This window comes from Phalacrocorax carbo, chromosome 8 (assembly GCF_963921805.1).
Source record: "Phalacrocorax carbo chromosome 8, bPhaCar2.1, whole genome shotgun sequence".
NCBI classification, from domain to species: Eukaryota; Metazoa; Chordata; class Aves; order Suliformes; family Phalacrocoracidae; genus Phalacrocorax; species Phalacrocorax carbo.
The window spans coordinates 26,413,324-26,435,896 of NC_087520.1; the positions used below are offsets into that span (position 1 = coordinate 26,413,324).

A 22,573-nucleotide genomic window follows, 5' to 3' on the forward strand; every position below is an offset into this window, starting at 1 on the left:
TTTCTGAGGGTTTCGTGCAGCTGGAGAGCGAGCACGAGAGAAAGCACCCTGCTGCCGCCACAAACAGAGGAAGCGGGGACAGCTGCTGCATCCGAGCCGAGCGATAGCTTGCGTAAAAATAAACCCTTTCTCGGGGTGACAGCATGCCTTTCATCGGTTTGCTGTTGGTCACCCGAACGGCACGGTTTAACGGTCTGCTAGGAGTTAACAATTTTTATTTGGTGCGTCCCACTCCTTCGAAGCCTAGTAGGGCTCCCGCTTTATCTCCAGCCTCTCCCTTGCCCATGTGCTCCCGCACCACCCCCCCGCGGCTTCGCGACCACCCGGCCCTTGCCAGGAGCGCCTGGGACCCCCCCCCCGCCCCCGCAACGACAGCCGCCGGGGAAGCGCCGCTTCGCCCGAGGCCTGGGGGACCCGCCCGGCCCCGGGGACCCCCCCAGCACCGGGGATCGGCCCCCCCCGGGCCTGGGCGCGGCGCGCCAGTGCCCTCACGCATCGCTCCCGCCCAGCAAATGGCGGCGGCGGGTGGGGACGGGTGGCGGGGGCGGCCCTGGGGCACGGCGGAGGGAAATTTCCTCCCTGGGGCGGCCTAGCAGCGGCGGTAAGGGAGGGCCTCGGGCCTCGGGCGCCAGCCCCTCCCCGCCCCGCGGCTCCCGCCGCCCCCGGGCCCGGCTCCTGTCACGGTGACTCGGGGAAGAAGGCTCCCCCTTCCCCGCGCCGCCTCGCCGCCTCCGCTCCCTCCTCCGCGCCCCCGCTGCTGAGCGCGCCCGCCCGCCGGAGCGACCCCCGCGCCCGCTCCTCGCTGCGGGGCGGCCCCGGCCCTGGCCCTGCCGCCCGCGGGTCCCGGCTGCCGCGCCGCCGCGGCGCTCGGAGGGGAATGGGTGGAGTTGAGGAGCGCGGTTTCCTGAGAGGAAGTGACCGCACGGGGCAGGAATGCGCCGCCGGCTCCGCGCCGCGTCCCGCCTGCCTCGCTGCGGTGCCGCGGGGAGCCCTCGCCGCCCCGCCAGCCATGCCGCACTTCACCGTGGTGCCGGTGGAGGACAAGCACCGCGCCGAGTACGACAGCGTAGAAGGGCTCAGCTGGGTGGACTACCGGGAGCCGGCGGCCGCGCCCGCCGCCGGGGACTCCTACGACACCGTCAGCTCCGACGGTGAGCGGGGCACGGCCGGGGCGGGGGGGCGGCGGCACCGGCCGCTCCCGGGGCGAGCCCGGCTCCGCTCCGCCACCGCCGGCCGCGGCAGACAAAAGGCTGGGGCGGCGGTCTGCGGCGCTGCGGGGGCGCCGCGCCCGGAGAGGGAGCCCCCCGTGCCGGATCCGGGACCGCCGCCGCCGCGGGGAGGAGCCCGGCCCGGCCCGGCCCGGCCCGGCGGATGAGCGTTGTCACCGAGCGCCAGCCCCGGCGGCCCGGGCCGAGCGGTGGCAGCGCGGCCGGCGTGGCCGCCCTGGGATGCGGGGTCGGGGACCCGGGGCCCGCTCCGGGGATTCCCTGCGCTCCGCAGCCACTTGCTGGTAGCCCGGGGTGCAGCGGGGAGCGGGGCCGGCCCCGGGGGAACGGGTCTGATCGGTGCTCCCGCAAGCCACGGTCTCCAGAGGTGATACTTGAGATGCCCTCAAGTGTTGTCGGTGCTCCGCTACCAAAATAAACGGGTGATGAAAATCCAGTTAAATCAGCCGAATCTCAGGTGACTGCTTTTCTTGCTTATGTCATCTTAAAAAATGTCCAGCTGGGTCTCTCTCCCTAAGACTGGGCCCTCCAGTAGTACAGCACGTGTATGGTGTCCGTGTGGCTTTCACAACTGCTCCTGCTAGGCAGAGCTACTTTTTGTTAGTGGTTCATTTATTCCAGTAACAGAAGAGGCTCATGTAAGGAGGAGGGGATTTTGGGTGGTGAGAAGTATGTTCTTTAATCGGGCAACTAATAGCAGTGCTCAGCCTGTCTTGGTGTGCTGCTGTGACTTTTAGGTATAAAACAGTTTAGATACAGTGAGTGTTTCTAGTGAGAAAACAAAGGACAACTAGGTTTGGAAAGTAGAGCAGTTCTGGTAGAAGATTGTTTTAGGTGTTTGTGGGATCTGTTTCTTTTTTCTGCCTTTGTTACATTTAGTTCTGTAACCTTCAGGAGGAGGACCTTCCCATGGGCTCAGCTGGTGCATCTGACTTGCCCACTGTGAATCATGCCTGACTCCAGGCAACAAAAGAAAAATCAGTAAACACCTGACCTGTTCTTCCTTGCCTGTGTAGTCAGACTTTTCAAATGCAAATGTTATTGGATGCACAATAATCCCTGAAGGGCACCTGCGCTGCTCCGGCCTCTGCCTATGGAGACTTATTTTGCTGAGTGATACTGAGCTGTCATGAGATCGAGGTCCACTTCCTGCCTTGTCACCTTGTTCAGTCCTCTGAATCTGTGTGTCAGTCTCCAATAGGTGCCATCTTTTTTTTTTCTTTCTTTCTTTGCATAGTTTTCAAAGGAATATTAGGTTTCATATATCAAGTAGCTTACATAGGCCTGATGTCTGTTATGTCAGTTCTTTCCAGTTCTAGTGTGGGCATTTTGGAATGATGAAAGGTAGACGCTTTTCCCAACTTCTCTGTCATCACAGACAATTGAGGCTTTAGCCCTAAAGGCTGTGCAGGGCCTTGACTTAATTTTGTAAAAAAAGGTCCGTTTTACTCTCGGGTTACTTTGATACACATGAACTATGTGTTAAGTAACAGGTGTTTTTCACCCATCTCAGCAGGTTGAGGTGGAGACCTTGTGGAGTACTTTTTCTATTAGCCAGCTTTGGCCATGGGTTGGTAAGTGTGATTTGTGGAAGCTCCTGCTGTGGTGGATAAAGGAAGGTCAACTCAAACCACGTGACATTTGGATATGAGACTGCCTGTAGGATGTGTGCAAACAACACACTTCAAGATAACTCAGCTCCCCATCACAGTCTGTCGGTAACTGGTGAGCTGCAATCTCTTAAGTACTGCTATTCTGACTGCAGCACAGAACCATGCTGCTGGAAGTTAGCTGAGCTTCTTTATTTTAAAACTGATAAATATCTAGTAACATCTCTATTAATATATAGTAGTTAGTTCTGTTTCTGTTTGAACTATAACTGCCTTCTGTTTTTTAATTTACTTTCAGAGTAATTAAGTGTTGTTTCATATCCTTAGGGTGTACGTATAAAGATATGCTCTCTTGCCTACCTGTGCTGACAAGCGTGTTGTTCTCCACTAGCCATTTCTGTCTTTTCCTAGGTTTCTTGGGTTTGTTGCTCTGCAGAGGGGAATCTGAACTCCCGTGTGTTATTCTTTTGGTTTTTGGTGCTCCTTTCTACATCCTATGCAGATGTAGAAAGCATTTCATACTGGGGGAGCATTGATAATATGACACGGTGGAGATTGAAGCTCCTGTTGAAGACAGACTGTCTCACAGCTGTTCAGTGCTGGCTGGAGCCTGCATACTGGAGGGAAGAGAGTGACCCTCCAGGGCCTCTTGTGGCAGCTGATTATTGGGCTCATGGAGGGATTTGTTGCTGTGATGCCCCTGACTCCAGACAGAATAAACTTTGACTTGAGTGCACAGTTTCAGAGTTTTAGGTTGTGGCCCTGTCAAAGTACAATTCATATTGGCACTGCGCGAATGCGTGCAGAGTTGCCTGAGCAATACCAATTCTCCAGTCTTTCCGTGTGATCAAGTAGCACCACCATAGTCAGCATGAGGCATTGGTTGCAGTTGTTCTGGTGAATCGTCTCCAGGGAAGCTTTTATTTTATCAGCTGGTTGTTCAGAACCTTATTTAAAGACTTCTTCGTATTGCTAGGTTTGATTGGAGATGGGTTAAAGTGACTCGGTAATGGTACAGCTCTTTGAGAGTATGGTCTACCATGGTAACATAGCTCTGTTTATAGCTGGTCGGTAACAGTGTGCAAAGCAGTGGCTTTGTCGTCCAGTATTCCTCGCACAATCTCTTGCAGATTCTTATTTCTGACAGATTCTTATTTCACTCTGACCTTTTCCACTCCAACCTTTATTTGTCATAGCCTTGTTTTTGGATTTTTTTTTTTTCTGAATTTTGCTTTATTTAGGACATCAAGTCCTAAATACGATATGGTATTATCTAAACACTACAGATGTGAAGCCATTCCATTCTGCAATAGAATTTCTTGTCAACTTTTTCCATAAGAAGACATTAGTCAGTGGGCAACAATTTAGCCTTCCCAGATAGCTCCAAGTGCTTGCTTGTGAATAAAATCAGCCTTTTTTTTTTCTGAGCAGGTTCCACCGACTGCCACTACTTGTAATAGATTTTGACATTTTCCATTTAGAAAAAGAAGTACAAAGATTTATCCTGTGATCCTATGATAAATCATGTGAGCCCTGCTTTATGGATGGGCAGGGATGAAAAATGTGAATTTGGCATCTCTGCAGTCTTTGAAATAACGCCAGCACGTTAGGTTGGGTACACAGGGTAAGAAGAGGGGCATTGGGGCCTGAATACTGTTTAAAAAAATCAAATAAGCTTTGCAATAACAGGAATTCCAGCTCCACAGTAATTGTGCACCCTGTTAACCAAAGTGCGGCAATGTCATAGGTCTTGTGGGAAGTTATTTATCTTCCTGTGACTTTTGTTTGTGGAAGTGAGACGCTAATCAGCTTGGTGTCACTAACCAGCTTTGGTCAGCTGCCACCCTTGGTTTTTGCCAACGAATTGTTCTGCTTATGTTCCAGTTATCCCATGGCTTCCTTTCAGTGCAGAGTGTTCTAATTAGACTTCAGACCTCTTCCTTGTGCTTACAGTCTGCATCAGTGTGTACAGTGCCTTTGTGCAGTGGCAGATTATGCTGGTCATTTGCAATAAGCTGTTTTCAAGAAAATGGATAAAGAAAGTTCTCGTGTGATAGCAGTGCACTTTTACAGCTTCTTCCTGGTTCACTCCTTCTTAATATGCGGTAACTTGCTAGTGAAAGTTTTAAGTCTTTTGCAAGACTTGAAATAAAGCTCACATAAAATATGTTTGAAGATACTTTCTATGGGGAAACATAAATAATTCAAAAATTCCTTTTTGAAGAGCTTAATTCTTATATGTAGGTGTATTGGCAAAGTCCAGAAATAAGATAAAATTAGTCATATAATGAATTAGATAATACAGCTAAATAGGAGTGACAGAAACACGTGTCGAAATATATTTTAGGATATCTTAAATTCAGGAACTTCTGCTAACAGCAATGTGGGTAAATGGCGTTGTTACAGTAGTCATAGCAGGATATTTTTGCATAACTTCTGTAGCATGTGCATCTTCAGCATTTTTCATGTTGCCTCAAAACTGCAGAAATAAGTCATGGAGTAGTGAGCCTGGGAAGAAGTTGAGGCAGAAGCTCTGAATTGTTTGGGAGGAAAGAAAGTAACCTGAGAACAGAAATACATGGATGTCAGTGAACTGTCTCTTCTGGTGATTTGTTTACTGTTGTCTTGCTGAAAATGGTACGGAGACCGCATCTTCTTCAGTTTAGTTGCGTTTTGATGAGGAAGGGATTAATTTTTTCCTGTTGCTAAGCTTGGCATCTCTTTTCTTCCTCTGTAAAGTTTCATGTGTAAATTTTAGGATATTAAAGGTGTCCCCTCAGTGCTAAATATATCAGCATTTGTTCCTGTTCCATAAAGGATACTTGTGAGATACTTGCAGGATACATGGCAACGGTTATAATGTGAAATGCAAATCCTGAAAGGGGTCTTAGCGGCAGGGTCATCCTTGTGAAGTCTTGCGTTGATTTCCCCCCCCCCCCCCCCCGCCCTTTGTGCAGTCATCGATTAGCACAGCACTGATAGCAGTGCCAAACTCCACAATACTTTTTTCAACAGTACAGGTGCATAGATAAGTGGATTCTTGCTTCAGATAATGAAAGATAAGAATGTGCTATGTGAAAAATGAGAGTGGAGAAGTGCTTGTGACACGATTAGCTGTTTTATAACACTTGGGTGTGTGAAGGAGATGGTAAGCAAAGGAATTTCTCTGAGAAGCTCAGTTTAGTGAAGTCCATGGTGGATACCTCAAGTTTCTTTTAGCAGCATGCTGTGTTGTAAAGTTTAATTCATCTATAAAAATGCTTGTCTAGGAAAAGAAAGAAGTTCATGTTACTGTATAAACTGTTACTTTTGCTAAGCATGTCTCTCATACCTCTTCTAATTTGTGCCGTGATTAAGACAGAGCTGGAGAGGCTGCAGCTGTCTGGATCTTGGTGCCAACTGCTGGCGGCCAGGAGACTTAGCTAAATATAGAAAAACATGGGCCTTTTTGTGGGTTCTCTGGTATTTCAGTTATTTGGGAGAGCTCTGGGAAGGTTCTTTGTGATATGTCTGGTTCAAAAGCAACTCCCATAACTGTGTATGTGTGGGTCTGTATGTTGCAGAAAACTAAGAGAAGATTAAAAAAAAAAAAAAAACCAAAACAAAAGCCAACCAAACAACCCTCTGCTGGTCTTTTGTAGCTGCTGATTTTTTTTGTGTGTTTCGGAGAGCACCTGTATTAGAAGGCTAAGAAATTGGACATGAAAAGACATGGTTTTTCCATCTACTTTTACCTGCAAATGCTTGCTCCTTTTCACTTGCTAAGCACCTGTTTAAAACCTGAGTTGTAACTAAGTTTGGGGATTATTTTACATGCTGAAGCTTTATCTTCTATTCAATCTCTGCACTATTCTAAAGAAATACAAATAAATTTGGAGGTTTCTTATATTGTGTTTGTATTACATATCTCTCTCATGTATAAAATTGATCTCTGTGTGTGTTATTTAATTTCCCCTTGCAAATTTCTTCACTGTTTCATTTCCTTGAAAAAAACAGTGACATTTCCTTTCTTTTCCCCACTGCAGCAAAATTAAAGAATATACTTTTGCCTGGTCTTCAATGTAAAGTTTAAATTTGCCATTTTTTTCTAAAGTTCTATGTAGAATGGAGATTAAGGTATTTTGCAGCCTCATTGACTAGGAAATGTAGCCAAACATCATAAATGCTGTTCACCAAAGTTAAAGAAGAGCAACAGCCTTGAGGGAGATCGTACTTGGTGATCACTGCTTTCTTTTTAAGTGCACGTAACAGAATGGGGAACACCCAGTGCCCCAGGGGGAGAAAAGCTGCATTTGGTGAGTTTCCCCTTCTAAGACCAAGTTAGAGATTTACACCTGGTTTTGACTTTGATGTAACAAATAATTTAATGTGAGCACTGATCTGTGTTACAGAAAAATTGCTATTATCACTGATATGTGGGAGCAAGATTTATTTGAAGACACAAATTCTCAGGATCTGTGAAGACACAAAGGGTTTGTGTCTTTAACCTGTTGATTCAAGGTTTTTCTTTAAATACTTTGACCTGTGACCTGAACTACAGAGAAGAAAAATCCACCATTTTAAGACATGGTCCAAAGCCTATTGGAATTACATTTTAGGGATGTTTCCATTGTCTTGAGTAGTCTTTTAATTGGAAATTTTTAATCTCTTAATTTTACTAAGATTATTTTTATTTTCACAGATAAGAAAGTTTCAGTATTTTTGTTGTAGTTTGAGTTAGTAAAACCTCTTTCTTAATTATTAGTTTTCAGTAGGCATCTGTTTAAATGATGCCAAGTGATCCCTTAGTAATGAGTAGTACTGTTCTTGTTCTTTCAGTTGAGCTGCTTTGGATGATTTCTTAGTATACTTGGATTTTGTCATGCGTGGAGAATTGTGCATCTTTCACAATGGCTGCTGTAGTGAAAGCTAAGCAAACAATATCTTCTTTATAAGCAAGCAAAATAATGAAATGCCATACACAAAAAATATTACTCTTTTAGAAAAATCAAATAGTTGACATCCATTTAATATGCCCTGTCTTTAAATATAAAAAGTGAACGTGACCAGGAAGAATACAGCTGTTGTGATGCATGTTGGGTAAACTTATTTGGATTTTGGGTAAGATAGCATTTTGTATATTGTTATGTTGCACAGGTCCCCTTTCTTCTGCCATCCTCTGCACGCCTATCTGGAGGTTATTTTATAGGCTCTCTATTGCCTCTTTTTCCTCAGTGTCTCATATTTTAAACATTGTTTCCCGAATCTGAAGGTATCACTTCTGAACCATAAAAAGAAATTACTGGAGTTAAAGGAGTAGTATTTTATCCTAATAGGTCATGTAATAACACTTTAGATATAGTGGTAGATACTAGGTTTGGCCTGGAAAAGAAGACTGTTTACTTTCCAGCAGTCTTAATTAATGTCTGAGCAACAGAGGTATAAGTTGGAACAGTTCTGGGAATACATTTTTTTCAGAATTTTTGTTGCTATTACAGGTACTTGGTGGAATTTTTTCATGATCATCTTTTGATCTTCATTCTGCTCTGTAGGACAGAGAGGTGGAGTTTGATGTGCAGAATAAAGCACTAATTGCCCCAAAAGGGCTTTGACTCAATTAGCTTATGGATGAACGGGGAATGTTGATAACTTGGCAGTTTGGCCAAGTTAGCTATGCTTTGCTGACTGGAGGCAGCCTAAGACTTGTTGGAAATGTAAATGAAATGGCATTTTGCTGAGCAGAAGATGAGGCCAGTGCCAGGCCGGGCTGGGCAGCTGGGGTAGGGGGTGAGGCAGGAGGTTGCTGGTACTGGTGAGGGGGCAGTCATTATCCCACCTTTGTATTGGTAGTCAGTGCTCTGGTAGGAAGTCTGGGAAGCTCGTTTGCTTAGGGCATGGCTTAGTGGCATTTCCGAAGGTATTCAGATTCTGGGTTTGTCTGATGTCCCCTGGAAGTTTGTCACACAGGTCCATCCCCTTGAATCCAGAATGCTTAATTTGCCCCCTTCTCCCTGCTCCACCCGAGTGACCTGCATTGTCCTAGAAGCCCAACTCTTTCATTGATTGACACGTGGTCTGTAATATAATTAGGATGTAATCCATCGATTACTTTGAGAATTGGAATCAAAGCTGCAAGCTGATGTTGGATGCTGGCTTGCAGGGAACTGTAGCAGAGGTTGTATAACAAGATCCTGGGAGAGGAGAGATGACACAGAGCTCCGTGTTTAGGACGGAGGCATGTTGGACTGTGTATAGGTTCAGGCTAATTATGCCTGAACAAAACCGTATCAGGGTTTTTTTCCTACAGTCTAACTGCCAACCTTCATCTTCCTCGCATACCAGTAGCCAGCAATTTCTTGTGTTTATCTGAGGGATTTAGAACATTATTTGGTGGTTCCAGATAACTTCTTATCTTGAAGCAGGTTAGACCATCCAAACCTTTGCCTTTCACTTCCTTGTCAAAGGGAAAAGGGATTTTTATGGCGTGCCATTAGAAGCTACCCGTTTGCTGAGTTAGAGTAGCTCTTAAGGAAGGAAAACTTGTTGAGACTTGCTCTTGCATACTTTAAATTGCTGATTGATACAGAAAACACAATTTTTATGCCCTAGAACATAGTAGTTTTTCATAAAATTATCTATAGCAGTGCTACTTTGTGTTATGACCCTGTCTCTGCTTGCAAGCTGAGCAGCCCTGAGCTTAGTTACTGTGTGCAAAGTCCACCCCTGGATTTCCATGTAGGAGGTCAGATCCGAGCCAGGACTCGGAGTAATTCAGGAAGGCGGTGTAGCTGATGCTGTCTCTGATGGAGGACAGCACATTACTGTTTCTCCTCTGCCTTCTACCTTTGCATTCAGGAGCTTTGCCTTCCTGATCCACTTCTAAATAATATAACCGACATGACTTTAACTACTATGGGCTGTAGTATATACTTGTATCCAGGGCTGATGCAAAGGACAAAGGAAGAGGTTTTTTAATAGTCTTGCAGGTCTGATTTAAGAACCTATGGCTCCCAAATATTTTTGGCTTTCTTCTGCTAAGGTTTTCACTGTCCAGTCTTTGATTTTACAATATGAAGTGTTCAGCAGCAGTACCACTTGTCCATCTCCCTGCAACAGGATCCCTTCCTTTCCCACGATTCATATTTGTGTTCTGCACCCTGTACTGGGACATGATCTCCAAGGCACAGCTGTTTCCAGAGCATCACAAGCTGACCCTTGCCAACCTTATCCAAATTCAATTCCCACATGGATATAACTTTTATGTTGGCGACTTTGCCTGAGCAGACACAAACCATTCACTTTTGATGTGGCTGTATGTTCCAGAGAATGCAGTAGCAATGTCAGGGGTTAATTTCAGGGACATTGCAGCCAAACATTAAGGGAGGTATAGTTGAGCTATGTTTGATAAATCCCAGTACTGTGTAACCAGACAGCGGGATGATTATCTCACTGCATGAAGATGTCTTGTGGCATACATGCAGGGAGCTTTAAAGCTGTAACTCAAGGCAACACACAGAGAATAATTTAATTGCAATATTTTGGCTTTGCCCTTTTAAGATGCTGTATTCTGGATTTTGTGGTAGAAACATATGTTTAGCTGGAATAAGCTCACTGTTATATGTCCCTGAGTTTCTTCTGACTTAAATTCTGTTGCACGTGCTTGATTTAATTCCTGACTGGTGGAGCAGAAGACAAGTGATCTAATGTTGTCCATTGCTCCTTGAAGAGTTTCTGTAAGCTAACATGCTGCACTCATTTTGTTCTGATGCTCTAGCAAACTGACGAACGCCTTGTAAAATGATTATAAAAGCCATGGTGGCTTCTCCAGATACCTGACTTTGTCTTGTTCTGTGCTGTGTGTTGCACAGTGTCAAATATTTTGTGCTATTTTGAAAGACCTGTGAGCTTTTTATAAACATGTGCTTGAATATATGTATTTCAAAAGTACTGTGGTTTGTTGCTTATGTGCAACGTCAGAGCGCTGTCCACCCTGTAAAATGTTCAGTGGGATGGAGTGATTTCCTTTGCTTGGAGAAGTCTCATGCTGACTTGTACTTTCTTTAGGTATGATGACTTGGAGTTACAGTGAGTTTTGGCTGTTCGTAGCACTTCACACTGAGAGGTCAGCTCATCATCCTTGGAGCATGTACAAGCTTAGCTTTTTTTGTCTTTCGCTCTCTTTTTATTTTATATTTTCCTTAGTTTAAAAAAAATCTTTCACATACTTTGTTTTTACAGGGAACAAAGTACTTCTCAAATGTAAGAAAAATCTGATATTCAGCACTTTCTGTATGAGTTAACTGAAAGCTTAATAAAACATTCAGGGCTTCACAATAAGCTATAACTGATTACATATGTCTTTCTACTGTCTTCCAGGAATGGGTAGTAGATGTCTGTTAATGTACACAGTATAGTATGTAATGCACAGAATGTACATACATTGAAAATTTCAAAGTAATTAACCTCCTTTTTCTATTATTTTCTGTATGTCTGGATATATTTAGCACCCTGGCTCGTATCTCCTCCATTTCCACTTGCTCCCTGTTGGAAGTTTTTTTAGAGCTAGTGGCAATATTGACTTAATGGTCACTGTTCCCATCTGCTTGTTCTCACTCCATGATTTGTACCCGTATGGTTGTTTCTTTGGCATACATTGAGCTGGAGAAGGGAGCAGATACACCTGAAATTGTGATGTGTTTTGTGGGGTTGTTTCTTTTTGGAGTTTGGATTTTTTGTTGTTTTTCTCTTATCTTCCTATTGTACAGCCGCAGTCGGCTGAACAGGTATAGAGCTGAAAACAATTTTCCATATTTAGTGTGAGAGGGAAAGGTGAATTGACTATCGCATGGAATTCGTATGCTGGTCTCGTAGATGTAGGCTGATGTTTCTCAGAGAAAGTGAGAACATTTTACTGTAAGGCAAGAGGCTTTTCCTGGGCAGGGAAACTGCTAGAGTGCTTCTCCCTGATTTTGATACCGCACACCCTGTATCTGAGGTACCTTCATGCACGTGAAGGGATGGAGTTTCGGGGAGGGTAGTTGTGAGAAACGATTTGGAGTCGTTCCACATGAAAGAACCCCTGAAGTGGATTACAGTGAAGTACAAAGGTTGTTTTTATAGTATGTTTTTTCAGCTGGCAATGACAAGTTATATTATGAGAGCTCCTAAGTGATGTGAGTTTCTAAATCCTATTTCTCAAAAGTGACTTGGCATCTTTAATAATGGGGGCATTCTTGGTGATTGCACTTACATATAACATAGATTAATCTGTGTGGTGTGTGCTGGTATCCAGAGACCTCCTTATGAATGAGCAGAGTGGAGTGGGTTCTGGTAATTATGAACTGCTTAGAATCATTAAGTTAGTATTTACTTATGTATCTTATATAAACCTCCATTTCATCATGCTGATGCTTTTTTTGTGATCTTGCAGAGGATCTGTCCATTAATGGGTAATCATATTAAAAAGTATTGAAGATGGAAAGAAATACATCACTGTTTTCACTTGAAAGCTGAAATGCCTGGAGGGCTAACGTCACAGAGCTATACTTTTCGTGGCATTAGCAGGTTTAAAACGCTGTCTGATTCCACACTGAGCAAGCAGCAGATTTGTGGCACATGCTTTCCTGAATAAGTGTGCAACCGGTTGGCAGTGCACCTCTTAAATGTGGCTGGGTTTGGACTTCACAAATAGCATTTTCAGTAAGATCCTGACATTTGTATGTTTTCTCAGTGTTGAAAGGATTATAATGCCAGGATTATATCAGTGTTGGCTTAGCTTTCTGTAAGAAACCTTTTTGCTTCCTGAAAGACATCAGTCCCATTCAACATTGCAGCCAGCAGTCAGTTTGTCAGAGGAGGTTGAAAAAAGTTCTTTTGGGAGTACAGTATTATTAAACTTGTCCGATCCTCAGGACTTCACAGCGAAGGCATTTGCTAAAGCATGTACTAAGAGCAGAAAGAAGAATGGTAAACCAAATTACCAAAAATGGCAAAGAGCTATTGCTAAAGGGTAAGTACTTCATGTTGATATTATTACCTACAAAAGATTATAGTGTTCAGAGACTATGAGTGTATCTTAACTGGAAGATGAAATCACTGCACTTTCTGTAAACACAGGATTATTCAATTGCTAAATCCTTTGAGTTGTGTAGTATCAGTCAACTTGTATGGTAAAGCTGTTCTCTAGTTTGCAAAGTACAGTAGACGTTTGATAGTAACTTCTGCTATCTGGTTTATCTAGGGATAAATCAAAGACCTGTGCTTAACTGTACACTTAATTCTGTACTCTGGGGCAGCTGAACTGTTGCATAGGTTGTTGTCTGGGAAAGCTTTGGCTGTTTCTTTCATGCAAAACACAAACGAATGCAGTCTTTAGAACTCTGAACTGTTCTGAGGAACTAATATATTATCAACAACAGAGCTTTTTAATTTACTGCTTGGTAAAACTCCTTTGTTTGTGTCACTTCTGTAGATGCTGAAGCTGTTGCTGATTGTAAATATATACACGATATCTGCTGTGTAGTGTGTAACAAATTTTAAGAAGCACACCTTTACTTGAATGAATATGTTATATTCTTAAAATACCCTTGAATGGCAATAGTTTGGCCTTAAGCTGCAGTTTCTGATGGAGGCATGCATCTGGCTCTAGCATGTAAGAGTGTCATCAGTGTAACTGATACTTTGAGCCAGTGTTTGAAGTACAGAGGATGCCTTTGCTGCCTAAAAGCTGAGTTAAGATCTGTCCTTTCATTCTGCTATTCTTTTCTCTCATACAACCTTATTGTTACGTGGGTTGTTAACTAGTGCAAGTTTGGTCTTTATTTTAATAAAATACTGGGGCAGCCTGGAATTTACAGCTCGTGCTTTCTGCCCCCTTCAGTGAAAAAGACCTGGTAGCCCAAGGTCGTAAGTGAACTGGCGTTAACAGATTTCACTTAGTTATTTCATTACCAATGCCTAGTTTGTAATGTGAGTTTTATCTAACTAGATGCAATGCTATTTATTTCCTGCTTCTCCTATTTCTGATGTAAATATAATACTCCTAATAAAAAAGCACCTAAAACACCCTACAATCACCAAGAACTTAGTAGAGATTTAAAAATATTTTGAGAACTGCTTTTTCTGAGCTTGCAGTGTCACTATCAGTCTTTTGCTACTGCAAAATAACAACATTGTCGTTTTCAGTTTTGAAAAACTAGAAGTTAAATTTCAAATAATGACTTTCCGTTTTTGCATGAAAAAAGTGCTTTGGATAATATCGACTACTTTGTAGCTAAAGTGAAAATAAGAATTCCTCATTATCAGATTTGTGATGTCAGCTGCCATGAATGAGTTTGTAATCACAGTTCTCATTTTAGAAATGCTTCATGTTTCTGGCTGGCTGTGTGTTGTCCATGGAGAAACAAACATTTTTAACAGGCTATGTTTTTAAAATTATTATGATCTTTAAATGAGAGCTCTACTTTGGTCTGTTACTGGTGTTGGATTAGGATTTTTGCTAAGTGGTTAAAAGTGAGTAATTTAAGAAAAGCAATATCTGATTTCTGTTTATGAAATTTATAGGTAATGATAGCTGTAAAAATATAACTGTAAATTGAATAATTTGTTATAGTCTCACAAATGAACCAGGAGAGATGTTTCGTAACAGCTCTGAGAATGAATAAGAGTTTTGTTTAGCCCAGCCACATGTGAGGAGCCACATAAATAAAGTATATAAGCAGATTCAGAATGTATTTGAAATCAAATTGTCATTTACATGTTTCTTAGGTTATCTTAATAGGACAGTCTCGTGATATACTTCAACAATACTCCTGAATGCTTTGCTACTGAAACATGGAGATATTGGAGTTCTTGAACTACTAGGAAAGGCCAAGAAACTTGTTGAGGGTTTTCTGTTCTTCAACAATACTTAGTTCTGCAAAACTTTACTGCTGGTGGATGATGAGAAGAATGCTATCTGAACATAGCACAGCCTTTTGGAGGAAGTCAAGTTTTATTTCACAATACAAGTGCTTGGGAAAGTAGTATCGTTGTTAACACCTGGAAAGTGCTTTCTCAAGAACTGTGTTAAAACAGTTCCTTTTGTAGAAACAAACAAACCAAAACCCCAAAGTGTAATAAAAATAGACGTGGACAGCTTTTATAGTAAAACTTTATCCTTAAGGCTGTGAACAAATGTCTTCAACAATAATGTTGCGACTAATAAAATTACCTGAGTATGCAAGGAAGAAATATTCTACCTGACAATAACTTCTGTTTGAAGCAATCCTATTGGCCTCTTTACAGGTTTTCTACAGGAAAAAAAGTTTTGGGTGTATTCATTTGCTCTGAGTCCTGTGAGATTACCAGCTGTGCAGATATTTGTAGAAAATCTCGACACATAAAAATCTGGAAAAGCATAAATAAATCAGAACAGAGCTAACTTGCTTTCCAAAGTAGGACAAATTTTGCATATCTTAAACCATCTATAAATTAGGGTTTTATTTAAGTTAGGTTCTCTTCAGAGGTAATTTGCAGCATGCCATGATGAGTGTACAGGAGAGACATTCCAGGGGTCGGCTAACTGAGCCATCCCTTTCGGAGTAAAAAGTGAGCCTACGTGGTTAGTCGAATGCAACTGTTTGCTGTTTAGACAGCTGAAATTAGGTTAAAGGAAGCCCACACCAACTGCTTGGGTATCAACTCTAATTTCTAATCTTAGATTTCAGTGTTATTTGTAGATGCAATATTAAAAATAGGAATGATTGGGGTTTCTTTAATTAAAAAAAAAAAGTCTAAGAGTAAATAATGTTCTCTGCATGAAAATGGCTCAGTTTGTGTCCCTAGCTATCACAGGCTTTGTGGCCAGTGGTGCTTGTAAAATAGTGTCTGAATGACAGAAAAAAGTGGTGTTAGCTGCCATACGGTCTACTTCATCACTTTTTTTTTTTTTTTTTTACTGTGGAGTACACAAAGGAGCCTGTACATGCATAGTATAATTACAAGTGAGATATTAGCTGTTATGCTGCTCCAGAAATTAAATTGAGGAAAGGAGTGGTGGGCTGTCCTTTGACCTGGGTTTCTAGTAAATACCTGTTGTTTGTCAGTTACAAACAAGTAAATAAACAAACAGGTTTCTTGCTTTGTCAAGCCTAGCATTTCAGTTCTAACTCTGTTTTGTACTTGGATTCACACTAAAATTCTTTGACGAAATCTAGCCCCTCATTTAAGGTTTAGCTCTTGATATTTCAGTCAGGAAGGATTATGGCAACTCTGCATGCCATCATCACAGGTCATAGCTGTATCTGGAGCTGTGTCCAGCTTGCCTGCCTAGCAAAGCATGTCTGAGAGTCTCTGCGTTCCTTTTGAGATAACTCTGAGCATGGTGTATATGCCTCGACCGGCTTGCATTTAATTAGCTCAGATATATGCCTGTCAAAGCAAAGTGGCCTAAGTTTATTATCAAAGTTCAGCCTTCTTGGGAATATTTTTTTTAATGTTTTAAGCCTTACTGCAGCTTAATTAGCATTACTATTTTTTCCACTTCTGTTATCTGTGCTGGCTAGACTAAAGCTAGTCTGTGTCCACCTGTGCCCTCAGCATGCCTTAACTTGTCAGATAGATAGAGCCTCCATAAGAACCAGGTAGGTGTCTCTTGAGTTAGTCATGTCCAAATGGAAAGATCTGAAGATTTTTAAAGATGCACTAATTCCCACTTATTTAACTGAACATGATGAAGTATGGGAGTGGTGGTTTTCTCTAAGGGATTTCAGAAACTGACAGTAGAGGAAAATAAAACCTTGACAGGTCGAGTCATGCAACTGCTTTTGCCACCTTCTCACAGGGATTATTATTCTTTTAGTAGTATGGCTGAGTAGACTATCACTGTGCAGCTTCCTGGTCTTTCTTTATGATAGTTTCACTGTACCTAATTGTTCAGCTTTCATTTATGCTCATTAATCTGTCTTTCTTATAGTTAGTTTCATATATGTTTTGTCTGTAATTTTCTCTAAATTCTGCTTTTCATCCCTCAAGTTGCTAAAGAAAACACAATGTCTTGCACAAAAGACTTGCACTCTGAGTGCTCAAGCAGTGAAACTGTCTCTCTCTGGCCTAATCCCCTTCCAGAAGGAAGGCAGTAACATGAACACTGTCCTCTGTGTTCTTAATCTGTTGTTTGTTTTGTTTTGTGGTTTGTTTTTTTTTTTTAAGTAAAGACAATGTAAACCTTTTGGAGAAGAACAAAATAAAACCAGTCAGTAGAATATCTGCTACAGTTTTGCCACAGTGTTTTTTCTTGGCAATGAGATAAAAATTAGGCAAAAGTTTGGACATCCATTTATAGCTTTTATTCTGTCTCCTGGACTTGTGTATTTGCATGTATGGGGGTAGGCACACTTAGAATTTTTAGATTTTGTTCCATGGACCATCTTTGACGTTTTATGGAGCTCAAGCGATGCACACTGTATTCTGCAGACCTGAGTACATACCTGAGTAGGGGAGCTCTAAAGAGTTCAGGGAACTATGGTGGAGATGTTTCCATAAACTGTGTACTTGTAGTGGTGGCTGCAAATAGAATGATTTGGTTTGGAAGAGAACTACTACCATTCAGAAATAAAATGCCTCAATTACTGAAAGGTAACGAAGACGGAGAAGCAATGAAATAAGTGAAGAGGAAAGATTAACATACTTGGAAAATCTCAAAAATTGAGATTATTTAGGGACTAGGGGCAAATAAATTTTTCTCTGTTGCAGAGTATATAGCTCCCCCTTTAAGAAATGTTCATTGCAAAACAAACTTGCATGATGAAAACTAACACCACATAACTACTGTCCAAGACCAAAGACTTGATAAATAAGAATGTGGAAAACTGTACACATGTCACAAGATGGTGCTTGCCCAGGAGACTTCATGCTTCAGAATGTAAACTGTCCTCGTATGAAGCTGGGGCAAGAATCCCCCGGAGTAGCTTTCCGAGGTCACCTCCGCTCTCTTCCAAAACTGATGGAGATAACAAGCTCTTCCCGTGCAAGTAAGTCTCTTTGAAGCTGCTGGTATTGCTCATTGGCAGACAGAATATACTAGATAATTTTTAAATTGCAGTACATATTATATATTGTGCTGCAGTCTGTCTGTTCTATTCTGTTTTGTCATAGTGCATTTGTGATTTTTGTTGAGGAAATGGTCAACTGCCATAGGTTTTAGTCACGAAACTGGAAACAAAATATGGAAAGAGAGAAAATGAGATAACACTTCGACGTGATTTAGGACGTGTCTGAAAAGTAGGGGTCGCACCAACTGTGCGATTGTGGTGAAGGTGATTTTGGCTATAATTTAATTAGCTGTATTTAACTTAGCAATGTAGTACTCTTCTTGAGTCAGCACATACCTCTGCAGCATCCAGTTCTACATCTCTGTGAAGTTAAAATAGGATGTCATTGTAAAGAACTTAAATATAAACTTGTACTCCTTTGCTTTCTGTTGGAAGTGTACAGTGTTTGAGAGGGGGTTTAATGTGGCACTTCATTGGATTGGTAGAACCATGCAGTTTGAAAGTTCACTTTTATTTTTATGTTGTCTGCAGTAGTTCATAATCTGTATGTACTTTCAGGATAATGGAGCTGGTGATGTATTCCTCTATCATCTGAACTTTTCTGTCAAGAGAAAAATGTGCCCTAGAGTATTGTTTTTGCAATTGCTATTTCCAGTCACTAGTTCCACTGATTTTTCTATTGCAGTTTGCTTTGTTTGGGCTTCCTGTGTGCAGGAAGATGTATAAAGCAGGCACACCAAATTCAGAGAGGAAGTCTAATGGGAAGGAATTGGGTGGTACTTGAAAATGCAAATGGAGAATGAGAATGGAGCTGGAAGCTTTTTGAGAGAGAGAGAGAGAGAGAGAGCTTCTGAAGAGACAAATTATGAAAAATTTCATGGAGGTAAAATGAAGATGCAACTAAAAAAAAATGCCAATTTACCTGTAGTTCCTGGTCTTTGTCAGGCTCAGAGACATGGTGTGAATTAATCTATCTTAACTAAGGATGGGTTATACTGATGATGGTAATGAGAGGCTGGGCATTTTGGAAGAGCAAAACAATTGTCATCTTATAAAAATCTGAGATTGAATGAATTAGTTATCTTGACAACTGTGATTTTATACGTAAAAAGGGTGAGAGCTTCTGTAAGCTTTACAAGTAAAGGAATGGCCATATACTTTTTTGAGACGGTGGTAAGCTGTACCTGTAAGGTAAAGTTCCTGATAGAAGAACAAGGAAAACTAAGACAGCAAAGAATTAATTTAAAAATCACTTGGTGATTAAAAAAAAGTTTGATTTTTTTTCAAACATTAGGTTACCAGAGCTAGTAGAGGAAATGAGAAAACAAAACAAAGTTACTCATGAACTTGCTGCGTTCGGTGAGTGTAATGATGGCAAGGTACTGCACAGGCCGAAGTCTTGAGGATTCAGGTAGACAGTATTTCTGTTGATGTTGTCATTACCATTTGCACCTGTGTCCAATTTAATGAGTAAAACCTGTATGGCAGATAACTCAATTTCCTTAGCAAAAATCACAAATGTACTTCAACCACCATAGGATAGAATGGACTGCAGCACAGCTTAGAAACATACTGCAACAAAATTGATCTTGTATACTCCTTTTGCCAATGTAGCCATAACAAATACAGCAAACAAGTAGTTTTTGCAGATCTTGAGTAAATATTTACCTATGCTGAAGTTGATAATCATTTTACGTTGTGTTGTTAAGCTTACTGATATTTCTCTAGTTGTGCAAAAAATTCTACAATGTACAACAATGTGAACGTTTCTTACATGTAGGTGGGGTCAAAAAATAAGCTAAGCCCACTTGTGCAAGGCAGCTGCTAATTAACATTTTGGTGTTAGTTGTCAGAGCTGTGAGTATAGCAATATATATATATATACACACACACACACAACCACAACAGACCGCTATCTATAAATATTTTTGGTTGGCTAAGTGTTTACTTCCAGAAGCTTAAAAAGAACTCTGTTATGTGTGAATATTGTTTTCCGAACAGTTTTGTTCGAAGTACCTGTGAACAATTTCCAGCAAATTGTCTTTCTTTCCATGCATCCCTTCCCCTCGGTAAGAATAGTACTGAACTCTCGCATAATTTTTTTGCTTGTAGCAATTACTTTTGTAACAGTGTGGTATATGCTGATCACTGTGTGTAGGGAGGAGTCTTCTATTTGCCTGTTAGGTTCATTTTGTAAGTTCATTCAGATTTTAAAATGCAGAGATATTTCACTTCAATTATATTAAGATAATTCAGCGTAGCTTTGTTGAATTGATTACTTCAGTCATTGAAAATATCCAGCGAAAAATCCAGCTGTTTAACCTCTTGCTTTTTATGTATTCAGTGTACAATACTTCTTTAACTTGCAGTATTTTCATTAGAGATAATCAGTTTTTTCTTTGATTTTTCTATTTCTTTAGTGGTTACTTTTTTGTAAATAGAAAAAAAAGTATTCCTTGGATTGATCCTTTCTTAAAGAGATACTCTTGGAAATCTCTTTAGTTTGTATTGGCTGAAAGAGCAGGGAGTGAAGGGTTATAGGCAAAAGAAAGGAATTTTTGGTTTTCAAATAGAGTGTAATTTATTTTTTTTTAAAAGTGTTCACTGCAGATGTGAATGCTTTGCTTTTACTGTACCTGATGTTAGGTTTTAACTTAAAAGCATAAGAGGAGTCTGACTAATGCACAGTCTAAATGTTTAAAATACAATAAGGATGAAGGCATCATGAAATGAGCACGTTTGATGTCTAGGATTAGTGGGCACATTAAAGAACCAAACAACAACAAAAGAACACCAACAAAAAAGTGTGTGTGTGTCTTTCCTTGATATTTACCTATATTGTAATAACATAATCTAGTCTTTGAATTGTTTAGTCTTACTAAATCTACCTAATCTGTTTGGACGTACTGCTCAAAAGTTGCGCTTAGCATTAGTAGTGATTTCTAAGTGCACGAGAACTGTCTTTTCACTTGTCATCGTTCTATATAAGAAAGAGTTATAAAAGGGAATGTTAGAGAAAAAAAGCACAGATAGCATTGTAGCTGTGACCTTGCTTTTAAATTTTACTTTGAGGTTACTTTTTATTCTGTTTTAATGAAAACAGAGGAGTAGAAATAGAAATAACACTACCTTGAGAGTAACACCTCTGATATTGATAACATTGCATAAGTTTAGATACTAGAAAGAAAAAAATTAAATTGACCAAGTTTATTCCTTATGGTTTTTGTCAAGATTACAAAGTCTGTCTTTCTGCTCTTACCAAAACCTGCTTCTTTTTTCCTTTGCAGGTCATGGCAACCATAAGGAAAACAGTCCTTTCCTGAACAGTTCGGAAGCTGGCAAGGGAGGTGATTACTATGACAGAAATCTGGCCTTGTTTGAGGTAACTTTTCTGTTTTTCTGTTTTTCATGCTTCTAATGTGATTTGTGATCTTCCAAGATGGAAGGGATCAAGCACAGTATATTAAGTGGAACACAAAGCATTGTAAAGCTCCAGGCAGTGGATCGGTACTTCCTTCTCACTGCACGGCAAATCTTAAGAGCCATTGGTGCGTTTAGGAATATGTCTACAAAATATATGGTACCTACCAGAGGTGATGTGAATAATTTCAATGGTGAAGCTGTGGCACTGTGGGCTAATCAGTGTGGGAAATGAGCATGGGCTGATATACTGCATTAAGAAGGACCATGTTCTGTAGGAGAGTGCCTAAAATCAGGTACTCAAATTAGCTTGGGTATCCTATATACTGATATAAACATATATATATATATGTATATATGAAAAAGATATATGCTGATATATATACACATACTGCAGTATATCGGTAATACTGGTTTCTCTCCCACATGCTTTTTTGCGGGTGTATGTCTGTTGTCTGAGGTACCAGTAGGCAGAGGTACCCCGTGTGATGAAACAGCTCAGATGTTATGACCATTTGGGACTGTGAGGCAGAGAGATATGACTGTTACCATGTGGGAGTAAGGAGGACCAAGCCTTTATGTGGAAGGCCAGTTGGAGCCACACCAAGTCCAGCACACATCCTTACCTCTCTGGCACTGCGTTAACTGCAAATATATCATGGTGTGCTAAGACTGAGCTTCTAAAAAATGTTTTCAGAAGCTCAGATGCTGGGGAGTGGTGCAGAGTCTTTGTATGGCTCTGCAGCTGCTTTCCAGCTGGTTTTCTGGGTTATGGCTTCACAGCAATACTGGCAACATGTACCCGCTGTTTCCCATTCTGGGAACTCGGTGTGGGGCAGCCTGAGCTGGCTCTGCGCCCCGCCAGGTTGGCGCCTGCAGAGTTCAGCTGTGTGGCATAGAGCCTGGACAAGTATAACTAATCTGCTGCTAGATAGGACCTCACCATGGAAATGCTACAACTGTTCGCAGGCAGTGTGCTTGAGCTAAAAGACTTTGAAGCATGCTCCCAGCTGTGGTGTTTCCTCCCTTCGAGGCATGGTAAATCTGCGATCAGCATAAACTCACTTGCAGGCCATGAAGAGTTGGCCTCTTGTGGCATGGCTGCTGCTAGTCACAAGCCTGCCTTTTTTAGAAGCAATAACATGGTACCACACCAGGTAGCATACCGAAGGCCATGCTACTCAGCTGAACAGGAAACATGTGTTGCCTCAGCCTCTTTCTGGAAGGAATCATTATCATGTTTTTAAAGATGTGAACTGCAGATGAGATCAGAGGAAGAAATAAGGAAATGGACATTTAGGGTCAG

At 41.5% G+C, this 22,573-nt stretch overlaps 1 protein-coding gene across 8 annotated transcripts in view; it reads left to right on the forward strand.

Annotated features, from left to right (window-relative positions):
* Nucleotides 1-862: 862 nt before the first annotated feature.
* Nucleotides 863-22,573, forward strand: part of SLC12A4 (solute carrier family 12 member 4) — a 50,254-nt gene continuing 28,543 nt past the window's right edge. For 7 of the 8 annotated variants that reach the window (XR_010374236.1, XR_010374237.1, XM_064459360.1 and 4 more), the window contains exons 1-2: nucleotides 863-1,151; nucleotides 21,135-21,229. Coding sequence is in view for 6 of the 8 variants with exons in the window: in XM_064459360.1 (XP_064315430.1) it covers nucleotides 878-1,151; nucleotides 21,135-21,229 (369 nt within the window). In the remaining 2 variants the exon portion in view is untranslated. Of the gene's footprint in view, nucleotides 1,152-17,548; nucleotides 17,827-21,134; nucleotides 21,230-22,573 lie in introns of all 8 variants that reach the window. The other variant, XM_064459366.1, reaches the window with a different exon arrangement.